Consider the following 14,538-nt stretch of genomic DNA (forward strand, 5'->3'; position numbering starts at 1 on the left):
TGTGTGTGTGTGTGTGTGTGTGTGTCTTATTCATAACTTTTAATGAGTTCTCAGAAGAGATACTGTGCAGAAATGCGGCATTGGAAAAATACGATGCTGCCAGGTTTCAAGTCCCAACACATGACTGTTTCTGGTTCTCAGTTTTCCGCCATCACCTGCTAGACAGTTGGCCTGTGTACAGCAATAATAACTGTCTCATTAACACACACACACACATCCTTAAACACCTGCCATGACAGAGTTTGCTACCCTAGGTGCCCTTGTTTGATCCTACATTAAAGGTGTGTGTGTGTGTGTGTGTGTGTGTGTGTGTGTGTGTGTGTGTGTGAGACAGACAGTCCCCTCTCCTTTATGGACCAATCACCACATGTTCCATAGGTATCACTCACCTTTCCATTGGACAGTACCAGCTGTGTAACCCCACTACAGGCGTGTTGGAGCAGTATGGTATACAGTGGGCAAGGTTGGTTGAAAGGTCATTGTATTGTCATGACAATCTGTGAAAGCCAGCTCCTCTGTTTGCAACCCTGTTGTCTTGAACACACACACACACACTCTCTCTTTCTCTCTCTCTCTCCTGCTCTCTCTTTCTGCTGCATTAACAAGATTAAGAGAGGACAATTAGCAAACCACTCACAACCACTTGTATCACTCTGGGAAAGAACGACAGAAATCTCCCTCTCTCCTCTTCCAAAAGAAGGGATTTCCTCTGGTCTTGAGTTGTGAAGTAAAGGCTTTAAGTGTCTGATCTGATGTGCTAATGTTGGCCCCAGTAACAATGGTCTAGTGTATAGAGGGAGTTTATTTTGGGGTCTGGTTAATGGGGGGAAGTGGAAGGTATTGTTCCCTGTGTGTGTGCGTGTGCGTGTGCGTATCAGACTAAGGTCTTTTGTGGTTGTGTTTCAAATAGCACCCTATTCCCTTTATAGTGCAGTACTTTTGATCAGAGCCCTATCAAACGTAGTGCACTATATAGGGAATAGAGTGCAATCTGGCACGCAGCCTGTGTCAAGGTCCGGACACACTGGTAGAGAGGTGACATCATTGTCACTAGTTGCTGCCCAGATACAGAGGCTTGAAGGAGGAAGCATCGCATTATCGCCAAATTAGGTGACAATAGCTTTGTGGATGTGTGTGTGTGTGTGTGTGTGTGTGTGTCAGTGCAAACAGGCATTTGTGTGTGTGTGTGTGTGTGTGTGTGTGTGTTGGTGGGGTTTACTTACACACCGATTAATCAATTCAAAACAGCTGTGTGTGTGTGGTGTGTTATTCAGTATGTGTGTGTGTGTGTGGTTATTCAGTAGTGTGGTGTGTGTGTGGTGGTGTGTGTGTGTGTGTGTGTGTGTGTGTGTGTGTGTGTGTGTTATTCAGTATGTGTGTGTGTGTGTGTTATTCAGTAATCGCCTTTCATCCTGCTACTGTTTAGACATTACGCTACTACTACTGCCTTTCATCCTGCTACTGTTTCATCCTGTTCATCCTGCTACTGATCATATACGCATGTAAGTGTAACAGTATAACTTTAGTCCGTCCCCTAGCCCCGACCCGGGCGCGAACCAGGGACACTCTGCACACATCAACAACAGTCACCCACGAAGCATCGTTACCCATCGCTCCACAAAAGCCGCGTTGCAGAGCAAGGGGAACCACTACTTCAAGGTCTCAAAGCGAGTGACGTCAAAAGCCGATTGAAATGCTATTAGCGCGCACCACCGCTAACTAGCTAACCATTTCACATCGGTTACATAAGCAAGGTTTGAAATTATTGTTTTAGTCAAATATTATATATTTTTGGGCATCTTGCGGTCAATTTTCACTCTATAAATGATTTGTAATTAAACATCCGATCAGGAAACAGTTGTCCCGTGGCTGCATCTAGTAGATGATCCCTATACTATAGCCTTTCAGTTGTGGCAAGTCATTGTTTCCTAATTGTTTCCTAGTTACAATGCTTTACAACTTATCACACATCACAACTCAGTAGATTAAACAGCAAATGACACCACCTCCCCCTTCTGTAATACCCACCTACCTGCTTACTCAGCCACCTGCATTCTTATCAACAGGTGTGAGATCAGTTCAAAGCATACCTAACTAATACAGTACCATTTGAATCATTTTTATTTTATTTTAATTTCACCTTTATTTAACCAGGTAAGCTAGTTGAGAACAAGTTCTCATTTACAACTGTGACCTGACCAAGATAAAGCAAACCAGTGTGACACAAACAACAACACAGAGTTACACATGGAATTAACAAGCGTACAGTCAATAACACAATGGGRAAAAAAGAAAGTCTATATACAGTGTGTGCAATTTGGGTAGGTGGCTGTTTGTGTTCGACTCGAGATAAGCTTGACTTTGCCAATGTCAAGGCCCTAACACACTTGTCTTGAGTTTTATCTTAGTGTATGAGTGTTCTGACGCAGAGGAGGCTGGTGGGAGGAACTATAGTAGGACGGGCTCATTGTAGTGGCTGGAATAAAATCGTTGGAATGGTATCAAACACAACACAACTCCGTTCCATTAATTCCATTCCAACCATTACAATGAGCCCGTCCTCCTAAAGCTCATCCCACCAGCCTCCTCTGTATGACTAATTCCACACACACTACCTATCTGCAGTTCATCAATTATAGTCAACATCTCAAGGTAAACCTTTAATCATAAGTTAGCGACGTTAGATGTTTTAATAYTGCACATAAAGGACTAACTTCCACGCATCCAAGTTAGAAAAAAACACRTGCCAACATCATTTTGTAATTGCCCTAAAGGTACAAATAAAGTTATTTGAAATGAATTGACTTCACTCATACTGCACCGTCTAAGTGTGCACTTCCTCTAAGCACACTTGCTTGATCCTTTTCTTTGATAAGCCAAGTAGCATCATGCCAAACACACACAGTTGATGGTCAAGCTGTGCCAGGCAGATATTCAATATAACATCATAGTGAAGGAGATCTCTATTGGCATCTAGTGCTTTTCTCTCCTGTCATCATTATCATCCACTCTCATTCAAGTTCACTTTGTCTCGCTTAGACTTATTACATCTGTTGTAGTCTCAGTAGTGCGGTGTGTGTGTGTTATCAGGGTATGTTGTGTGTGTGTTGTTATTCAGTATGTGTGTGTGTGTGTGGTTATTCAGTAGTGTGTGTGTGTTGTTGTGTGTGTTGGTGGTGTGTTGTGTGTGTGTGTGTGTGTGTGTTATTCAGTATGTGTGTGTGTGTGTGTTATTCAGTATGTGTGTGGTGTGTGTGTGTGGTCTTATTCATAACTTTTAATGAGTTCTCAGAAGAGATACTGTGCAGAAATGCGGCATTGGAAAAATACGATGCTGCCAGGTTTCAAGTCCCAACACATGACTGTTTCTGGTTCTCAGTTTTCCGCCATCACCTGCTAGACAGTTGGCCTGTGTACAGCAATAATAACTGTCTCATAACACACACACACACATCCTAAACACCTGCCATGACAGAGTTTGCTACCCTAGGTGCCCTTGTTTGATCCTACATTAAAGGTGTGTGTGTGTGGTTGTGTGTGTGTGTGTGTGTGTGTGTGTGTGTGTGAGACAGACAGTCCCCTCTCCTTTATGGACCAATCACCACATGTTCCATAGGTATCACTCACCTTTCCATTGGACAGTACAGCTGTGTAACCCCACTACAGGCGTGTTGGAGCAGTATGGTATACAGTGGCAAGGTTGGTTGAAAGGTCATTGTATTGTCATGACAATCTGTGAAAGCCAGCTCCTCTGTTTGCAACCCTGTTGTCTTGAACACACACACACACACTCTCTCTTTCTCTCTCTCTCTCCTGCCTCTCTTTCTGCTGCATTAACAAGATTAAGAGAGGACAATTAGCAAACCACTCACAACCACTTGTATCACTCTGGAAAGAACGACAGAAATCTCCCTCTCTCCTCTTCCAAAAGAAGGGATTTCCTCTGGTCTTGAGTTGTGAAGTAAAGGCTTTAAGTGTCTGATCTGATGTGCTAATGTTGGCCCCAGTAACAATGGTCTAGTGTATAGAGGGAGTTTATTTTGGGTCTGGTTAATGGGGGAAGTGGAAGGTATTGTTGTGTGTGTGTGTGTGTGTGTGTGTGTGTGTGTTGTGTGTGTGTGTGTGTGTGTGTGTGTGTGTGTGTGTGTGTGTGTGTGTTGTGTGGTGTGTGTGTGTGTGTGTTGGTGTGTGTGTGGTGTCAGACTAAGTCTTTGTGTCTGTGTTTCAAATAGCACCCTATTCCCTTTATAGTGCAGTACTTTTGATCAGAGCCCTATCAAACGTAGTGCACTATATAGGGAATAGAGTGCAGTCTGGCACGCAGCCTGTGTCAAGGTCCGGACACACTGGTAGAGAGGTGACATCATTGTCACTAGTTGCTGCCCAGATACAGAGGCTTGAAGGAGGAAGCATCGCATTATCGCCAAATTAGGTGACAATAGCTTTGTGGATGTGTGTGTGTGGTGTGTGTGTGTGTGTGTCAGTGCAAACAGGCATTTGTGTGTGTGTGTGTGTGTTGGTGGGGTTTACTTACACACGATTAATCAATTCAAAACAGAATGATCTCTCTCATAGCCTCTCAGTTAGACTAAAAGAAAGGTTCTGAAAAACAGAGACAGCAGCTCTCATCGAAGCCAACAATGTAAGGACGACATGACTGTTTAATCCAAATGTTCCAACCTTTCACACTTTGTAATCATATTCCAAACAGCTGCCAGCTGTAAGCAACTGCATCATACGACGTGTGTGTGTGGTGTGTGTGTGTGTGTGTGTGTGTGTGTGTGTGTGGTGTGTGTGTGTGTGTGTTTGTGTGTGTGTGTGTGTGTGTGTGTGTGTGTGTGTGTGTGTGTGTGTGTGACTGTGTTTGTGTTGACATAAATCAACCTCAGCCCCAGCTGTGTACAGTAATGTCAATCATCAAACCTGACTACAAGTCAGTAATGGAAAAGGGAGTGACTAGTTAGTATCAAAATAGGGGGAGAGGAAGAGGAAGAGGGATTCAAAGAGGGATGTCAGCCTTGGTGCTGCAGCTGGTTGATTTGAGAGGCATTGTGAGGGTGTGAGAAGCGAGACAGAGACAGAGCGATAGAGACAGCGAGACAGAGACAGAGCGATAGAGACAGGGAGACAGAGACGGAGCGATAGAGACAGCGAGACAGAGACAGAGCGATAGAGACAGGGAGACAGAGACAGAGCGATAGAAACAGGGAGACAGAGATAGAGACAGCGAGACAGAGACAGAGCGATAGAGACAGCGAGACAGAGACAGAGCGATAGAGACAGGGAGACAGAGACAGAGCGATAGACAGGGAGACAGAGAGACAGAGACAGAGCGATAGAGACAGGGAGACAGAGACAGAGTGAGACGAAGGCAGAGAGGAACAGTTGATTGAGAAAGAGAGAAAGATCTGTGAATAATCTGTGAATCCAGAAGCACCCMGGACCAGGTTCAGTGACATGCTGGTATATAGACCCTTAGATGTGGCCAGAGGAGGTTTACACATAGAGAAATAAAGTAGAGTGTTCTAGTCATGTCCCAAATGCCACMCTGCTCCCAATACAGTGCACTACTTTTGACCAGGCCCAATAGAGCTCTGGTCAAAAGTAGTTCACTATAGTAGGGAATGGGGTTCCATTTTGGATGCASATTGGATCTTTGTCTTAACCATCTGAAAACAAAGAGCAGATTATAGAAGAGGAAACACGTACACATGAGAAGTGGGCTCTCCTCAGATATGATGATGAGATAATATAGCAACAGCTGTGGCTCTACTGTTTAACTTACATCTGAAATGTTTTGTCTTAGCAGGACTGATAAGGAATATGACATTCCATCTTTTAGTGCATTTTTCTGTTTTGATGCTTATGTGATACTCAAACAGGCAATTCATGAAATCTCATCTCCACAGGAAAGACACAGTAATCTTGTTCCGACCTATTGCGTAGGATGCTGCTTTAGATGTGGGTAAAGCGTATGGTGTAGTAGGAGCATATTTCCATGCATATGTGTGACTTTTTGGTAACAGCAGAGGGACTCTGTATCCCAAACACCAAACCTCTCTCAAGCCTATGCTTAAACAGATGGAGCCATTGCATTAACTAACCATATAGGTAAACCAAACACWAGCATATTCAAKATGTTTATCCAGGATAAGTCTTCTGTTGGCCGCTTCCCAAACATTTATGCGTCACACAATAGTTTTTGGGAGGTGGCCAACCATGGGATTACCCCGGGTTTAATGGTTGAAATCGTGAAATCCATTCTGACTGACTTCTTTGGTATGGGTTCTTATAATGAATGTGTAGAAGGGAAACTAAATCAGACCTGGATTAAAATACTATCTAAAATCATTTAAAATACTTTATCTGGGATTGATTGAGCTTGACTGTCACTACGGAACCAATAGAATAGTGACAAAAATGCAAACGTCGCCCATCCAGCACTTCAGGCAAACTATAGATGTAGGATCTTAATTTGATCACTCTTTTGTTGCTGAGAATTTTCCTGCAGAGCAGGAAATACAAACTTGTAGTGTATTCAAGGTTTAAAAATGCTTCTGAAGTTTGTCATTTCCACTTTAGTGTCAGACTTGGGTTTGCTCTAACAAAAAAAGTATCAAACCCTACAAAAAATGTCAGTCAATGAATTATAATCCACATTTCCTGCTGCTGCAGAATTATTTTCCTGCTGTAGCAAACTGGCTCAAATTAAGATCCTACATCTGTAGAGCAAATGTTAAAAGTATATGAAAAGATTTCAAATAGTATTCAATCCCAGGTCTGACACATATGAAGTTTTTCATTATGCACTATGCATAKKRGTTTGAATAGAATTAGGTATAGACTTTTACACCCTGCTTGTAAAACTCTCATCCCTCCACAGATTAAATGTAACTAGCGACTGGATTCAATCCGTATCGTGAAAGTATCATGGTAAAGCTGCGTACATTTCTTTAAGTAATTTACAATTGAGCCGACATATGCAGTGTTTACCGTGAATGCAGTCTCCGCGGACACTGGAACATTGCCTTGAAATTTAAATGGAGCTATAACGCAGATCTTCCACGATACTTCTGCGATACGGATTGAATCCAGACCTATTTCTCCCTCTCTCTTCTCTCTCATGCACATTCCCTCTCTGTGTCTCTCCATAATCTCAATTTGTCTCTGTTTCTCTCTCCTTTCTCTATTTTACTGTGTCTATCCTGTTGTCTGGGTCTAGACTTTAGGGAAACCTCTAGCCTCTCTGTCGGCATGACAACATGCATGCTACTGCCCCTACCATAGCAGGAGGCATGTCCCACTTCTATCCCACAGAGGAAGTGAGAGAGAAGAGAGAGAGAGGTATACAGAGAGGTTAAGGGTCCAGATCATTGCCCTTTGGCATCACTCTCTCCGGGTCCAAGGATGTCACAGTGGAATGTTCTGGATCGGTTCGGTTCTAACCCAGTTGTTTCCCTAATTCGGACCCCTGTGCTGTAAGTGAGTGTGTGTGTGTACACATGTGCACTTGCATGTGTGTCTGGCGCCTTGCAGGAGTCAAGTACACCAGACCAGAGCAGCCCAAAGCAAAGCCCTTCAGGGTTGATGGAGGGAGAGACAGAGTCACTGAGTCTCTGTCTGGCTAAATAGGTCTTAATTGGCAACAAACCTTGTTTCTCTTCCTCYTTCCGTCCTCATTTGCCCCTCCTCCTTGGCTYCTTTACCCCTTCATTCTTCTTCCTCCYCTCCCCATCTCCTTCACCTCMTTTTCCTCAATKTTCACCTCTCCCTCCTCCTCATCACCACTATAGGCTGTCAATGTCTGCATTTGTAGCTAGAATGGTGGCTGCTCTAGTGTTGAGAGAGACTGGGTCCAGTGGGCACAAAGTCCCTAACTATCTCAGTTGTGACACCGTGTCTGGTCACAAGGCACATAGTCAATGTGTGTAGGTCCGTGTGAACATGTCTGTTCTTTATCAAGTGTTGTTTTCAGCTCCAGCACACCGTGTCCCCCCTACCTCTGATCCCTCCATCCCTTTCGCTCTCTCGCTCCTTTATCATGGAGGTCAGTTGTGTCTACGGTCTGGCCACTTATTAATGAAGTTAATTAAACACCAATTAAAAACAGACACACTCAGCCWTCTGTGGCTGACCTGGAAGGGAGGGAGAGGGKKGRRGRARGRAYKGRRGGGGGGSGGGAGGGGAAGAGRTGTGAACAGATACAAGGAGGGAGGGTTGGAGGTGGTAGAGGTGCGAGGGGGCTGGAGAAGGAGGGAATTAAAGGAAGGGTGTAAGAGGGGGAAGAGAGAGAGGTGGAAAGCCTCCGGTGACTTTATAGGTTATAAAAACTCTAAACTACTCAACCATGGGGTCGTACTTTGTTATAAATTAGCTCAGTCGCTTAAAATGTAATGACTAGTGCTTTAGAAGGGATGAAATTTAATGTGTAAACTAGTAACCTGCCGTTGTGTGGTAAAACAACACAGGGCATTTAGGAACAGTTACAGGATATGATGTTTATAGAGATCATCCTCATCACCTTCATCATCACTGTCATCACCAGCATCATTATCATCATCACCACTATCACCATCAAAATCAARTCAAATGCTGTTTGTCACATGCACCGAATACAACAGGTGTAGACCTTACAGTGAAATGCTTACTTACAAGCCCTTAACCAACAATGCAGTTTTAAGAAAAATACCTAAAAAAGTAAGAGATAAGAATAACAAACAATTAAAGAGCAGCAGTAAATAACAATAGYGGGGCTATATACAGGGGGTACCGGTACAGAGTCAATGTGTCAATGTGCGGGGGCACCGGTGTTGAGGTAATTATGTACATGTAGGTAGAGTTATTAAAGTGGCTATGCATAAATAACAACAGAGAGTAGCAGCGGGACTGATGTGAGCGCGCCCACAGTCAAAAGCCAATGGTCTCCTTTATAGCCTATCTATCCATCTGTAGTTACAGAGCACACACCCGGAGAGCGGAGCGGAGTTGCAACGTGACCGCGCCCCGCCAGCCCCCAGCAACGCGGTAACTATATCATATGACTCAAAGCGTTCCGACTTCATTCACTACGGAGATCACAGTCTACAGCGTGCGGGACCCGCTTTGAAGGGATCCAATACGCTACAAAAACCGTTTGATAAGAACAACCGGGACATGCGGACGGCTTGACATTATTTTTGACCTATCCTCCATTTGCTGATATAAACAGGACATAAAAGTTTATATTTTTGGAAGTCTCCCATAAATGTATGGATAGTGATATATTATATTCTCCGAGAATTGTATCAACATGCATAAAGGATTAAAACACTGAAATGTGTCACAACGAGACGTCTTCACTTCAAGTGGATTATAGCCTAATCGACAAAATGATGACATTTCTCACATCTGGAAGTTCTTCTAAGCATAGATAGCTCTTGTCTCMGGTGCCGTAACTCCATCTCCTGCTCCTGTGTTGCTGCTGTGAAGCGGAGTAGGAAACCCAACTGACTTCAATAAACGTCAGTCTTAAATGTAAACCTAGATGAACACCCAATAAAGTCACACTGTTAGCCTCGCCATGTTGCCTATAATAGCCAAATAATTCGCACTACCGGCTGTAGAGTCGTGGAGGTAGCGGTTCCACCCGAGGGATGGTACTGGATTCCCGTGGTTTGGGAGCGACGCCTCAGCTCCTGGTTCTGGAACGGTGTTGGTGGAACTACTGGAACTTTCTCTCGTTCTGGAGCCCAAAGGAGCCGAAGGGAGATGAGAGCCGCTTTTCTGAGCTTCCTCCTCGCCTGCTTATTGTGCCTGTTACGCACCGCCGCTGAGGTAAAGGACTTTTATACGAGTTTTGGTTTGTACGCTATGTAGGGGCCAATTCTRTTCAAATTGTGCCGTTTTTAGTGCAACGCTYCCTTCGTTGGCAGGTGCAATGTTCGTTCGTTCATGCTCCACTTATGCATAATTATGCACAAAACTCCAGAGTAGCGTTGYWRYWMCKYCSWMMAAWRAYRWSAYRAYARKRGGRRKMWWYKRYKKCTYMKCAAMAAGCGCAAACTAATTATACCACCCCCTTAATTGTGCACATATTTGTGCTYAAAACACTTCTTCAGCGCTACATAGTCACACTCATACCACTTCTATAGCCGCGCTATCCATTACGGTAAAATAACGTCTGTGTAGGTAATAAAGTGCTGTTATTTTCATTTAAATCTTTTCCTTTTCTTCTAGGAGGCCCCACTCCCCCGGGAGCTGTTGGAGCGGCTGTCCCGCAGTGAGATCCGCAGCATCAGCGACCTCCAGCGGCTCCTGGAGCTAGACTTGGAAGGTAGGCCTAAAGCCTCTTATATCAGKCTTCATTCAATAGCTTTATTACACAGCCTMGGGCTAGGCTTCAGTAAAGACACTGAMTTGAGCTCARCACAACATGCCAGAAGTAGCCTACAAGGTTCTGGTTAGAACCAAAACGGGTTCTATTGCTTSCTTCATATATGGCACCCCTAAATGTTCTATATAGAACCCTCTTATAGGGTTGATTGATCAGAACCCCATGGGTTCTTATTCACTGACCCAACATTTGTTCTATATAGAACCTTAAGGGGTGCCATATATGACGCAAGCATAGAACACGTTTTGGTTTTATCCAGAACCTTTTTATCTAAGAGTGTACCCTTTGAAGGTAGGAGGAGAGAGGTGTAAAGAGGTGCTATGGCTGTGTCTTGTTTGTGATAGGCTGTTGGCCTGTGGGCAACGTGGACAGGTTTGTCTGCCACATAAGAGATGTTGAATTAGACGAGTTACTTCCTGCAGCTTAGAGGGAGAGAGTCGATGAATCTCCATTGGATGTTGCCCCGGCCATGAGCACGCCCCTCCCGGGCGGGAACTAACAGACATCTCACCAGCTTCTGCTCGGAGATAGTGTGAGTTGTGTCTGTCTCGCTGCCCGCGGCACTAGGGAGGACAGTCACCAGGAACCTGGAGACTGCTGCTTGTGTCAAAACTTTTGATCTGTTTTACACTTTTAATTCCACGTGAAATTAACTTTAGGAAAACTGAACTCATAACTGGAGTCTGGTCGAATAAGGGGGAAGAAGTGGACAAGTGCTTGAAACATACCCTAATGAAACGTTTAAAGCCATTAATTGTTAGGCTACTTAGTAACCTCTCTCCATCCTACATTCTTAAGTTCTTATCATTTTTTCATCATTTTTCATTTGGTCTTGACTACACCCCACCATTCATTCTGGCATTATTGAGATGCAAATAGGCCTGTCTGCTACTCAGCTGTCTCCTCGGTGCTGGGGGGGTCAAGTGGCTGTAGGCTTTATGCTGCTGTCATGCTGTCCATTATTTGTGGAGCAGCAGTGTAAGGCTGAATGAAAAACACACACACACACACACACACACACACACACACACACACACACACACACACACACACACACACACACACACACACACACACACACACACTCTGAGGGCTGAATGGCTGCTGTGTTGGTATGTATAATTCATGGTGAAATTCCTGCGTGTCAGGAGGAAGGAGCTAGGAGGCTTTGTGTTGGTCAAGACATACAGCAAGCACTTAATTCCTGCACGTAAGTGCAGTCACGCACACACACTTGCAAGGAACACACACACACACACACACACACACACACACACACACAGACACAGACACACCCTCTACAGTCTACACTCTCTGTGGGGTCAGTATTTGTGTAGCAAAAATATATACTTTGAGAGAGAGACCCCAAACAGGTCAATATAGAGCTGAAAGGACAAACAAGGTCATTTTGAAGTGAAAGGTTCTTTACACACACCCGACTAACAACCAAAGCTGTTAGATTGGATAGCAGAAGGCTTGTGGTTGTCATGGTGACGATAAGGGATTGTTCATTTACAGAGGGGACACAGTTATTTTGAGCATTTCTGAGTTCAAGCTTCTCTCTCCATTCAGTGTTGCTCTGCTTCTGAWTGGCCCAGCTAGTGTAGGGATAACATGAGATTGATGTTGTTGTGGTCAACAGAGAATGAGGTGATAGGGGAGAACAAACAGAGGTACCACAACAAGGCCTTCCCCCACAGCTACTCACAGCTGAAGAGCTCCCAGACACACTCCAGGCACAAGAGGAGCATCGGTAAGTGTGTGTGCGTGTGTCTTTGTAGTTGTGTTCATGCATACCTGTGGAATGTGTGTGTGTGAGAGAGTGAGACAGTGAGAGACAGTGAGAGAGAGAGTGAGACAGTGAGAGAGAGAGAGAGCGAGAGAGAGAGTGTGTGTCTGTTTGAGTATTTGCCTCTTTCTGTCTATATCCCATCTACTGTATATCTACGTCTACGCGTGTGTCTCTCTGTGTGTGTGCCTCTGTGTGTGTGTGTCTCTGTGTTTGTGTGTAAGTGTACACCAATACTACCTTCTCTCTATGCTGTCATGTTTCACCTTAAACCTCTCCCCCTCCCCTCTGACCCCAGAGGAGGCGTTACCCGCGGTGTGTAAGACTCGTACGGTGATCTACGAGATCCCTCGGAGCCAGGTGGATCCCACCTCCGCTAACTTCATCATCTGGCCTCCCTGTGTAGAGGTGAAGAGATGTACCGGATGCTGTAACACCAGCAACATGCACTGCCTGCCCTCCCGCAAGCACCACCGCACTGTCAAGGTAGGAGACACACCACCGCACTGTCAAGGTAAGGAGAGACACACACTTTCTCTGAACAACACACACACACACACACACACACAGGCACGCAAAAACACAGGCACGCACACACAGGCACGCACACACACACACCACACACACAACACACACACACACACACACACACACACACACACACACACACACACACACAACACACACACACACACACACACACACACACACACACACACACACACACAACCACACACACACACACTTGCAGCAGCTCAACCATTCAACCCCTTTCTACTAGTCCAGCTCCCTTAGCTAGGTCTGCCTGGATAGGTCTGTGCCTGTGTGTCTGTGTCTGTGCCTGTGTGTGCGTGTGTGTGTAGTGTGTGTGCGGTGTGTGTACAGTACCAGTCATTGTAGAATCAATAGTGAAGACATCTAAACTATGAAATAACAACATATGCAATCAGTAGTAACCGAAGTGTTAACAAATCAAAATATATTTTATTCTTCAAAGTAGCCACCCTTTGCCTTGATGACCAGGCTCACCTGGAAGATAATAAAAATAAAGAAAAACACTTGAATGAGTAGGTGTGTCTGGTACATGTTTAATGTTGATGTTATTTGTGTGTGTGGTTGTGTGTGTGTGTGTGTGGTGTGTGTGTGATGTGTGTCGGTTCGTAGTGTCTGTAGGAGTGTTATGTTGTGTAGTGTGTGTCTGGTACCAAAGTAAATATGGTTGTGTTATTATGTGTGAATGTGTTGTCTGGTACTAACACCGTATAATGTAAACACTGTGTTGTGTGTGTGAGTGTGCCAGGCCAGCGAGACAAATCCCAAACTCAGTGGGCAGAGCGTGGGATAAGCACCCATCGTACGTGCATCAGGATACAACACCTAAAAAGTTGCATCTAGGGAATAACACCACCTACTAAAAGCAGGTTGCAGATTACGGGGAATACCTAACTGTCCACAACTCTAAACAGTGCAAACTGGGATAACACAAGCTCTAATATAGCAACAGCTGCGGCACGTGGGATAACCCTACCTAAAACAGTGCATCAAGGGATAACACCACTCTTAAAGACAAGTGCATGCTGGGAATAACAAAACCACTGGCGCTAAACAGTGTAACAACATCGGGGATGACAACCTACTCTACGAAAACAGTGCATCTGGTAATTATAACACACACTGAGGAAACTCGAACCTAACAGGATACTGTCATTTAATGATCAATCGATCAGTAGGCTTGGATGGATATCGCCAGATCCGTCGAGAACTAAAACCAGTGCCATCTGGGAATAACACAACACGTAAAAACCCGTGATCTGGTGATAAACTAACGTGGTCAGGACACCACCCTAAACAGTGCATTCAGGAATAACACCAACCTCTAAAACAGCTGCATCAGGGGATAACACCTAAAACAGTTGCATCTGTAGATAACACCACTCTAAAACAGTCATCAGGGATAACACCACTCTAACAGTGCATCTGGATAAACCACCACTCTAAGCACAGTGCTCAGGAAAACACCACTCTAAACAGTGGCCATCAGGATAACACCACTCCTAAAACATGCATCAGGGATAACAACCTAACTCTTAAAACAGTGCATGCTGAGGATAAACACCACTCTAAAAAACCAGGCATCCAGGAGATAAACACCATTTTCAAACAGTGCATTCAGGATAACCCACTATAAAACAGTGCATCAGGAAAACACTCACTCTAAAACGTGCATCGGTTAACACAACCACCAAACAGTGCATTCTGATAACACCACTCTAAAACAGTGCATCTGAGAAACAACCTACTCTAAAACAGATGCATCAGGGATAACCACTCTAGTGGCCAGGGTACACCACTCCTAAAACAGGCATCAATGGAATAA

General features: G+C 44.5%; 1 protein-coding gene across 1 annotated transcript in view; it reads left to right on the plus strand.

The window, feature by feature from the left end:
* The first annotated feature begins 9,061 nt into the window (after positions 1-9,061).
* The window catches only part of LOC112074508 (platelet-derived growth factor subunit A), a 10,977-nt gene continuing 5,500 nt past the window's right edge, over positions 9,062-14,538 (plus strand). The window contains 4 exon segments of the mRNA XM_024141673.2: positions 9,062-9,813; positions 10,216-10,312; positions 12,015-12,125; positions 12,460-12,647. Coding sequence (XP_023997441.1) covers positions 9,748-9,813; positions 10,216-10,312; positions 12,015-12,125; positions 12,460-12,647 — 462 coding nt within the window. The 5' untranslated portion in view covers positions 9,062-9,747.

Source organism: Salvelinus sp. IW2-2015, unplaced genomic scaffold (genome assembly GCF_002910315.2).
Source record: "Salvelinus sp. IW2-2015 unplaced genomic scaffold, ASM291031v2 Un_scaffold2665, whole genome shotgun sequence".
NCBI classification, from domain to species: domain Eukaryota; kingdom Metazoa; phylum Chordata; class Actinopteri; order Salmoniformes; family Salmonidae; genus Salvelinus; species Salvelinus sp. IW2-2015.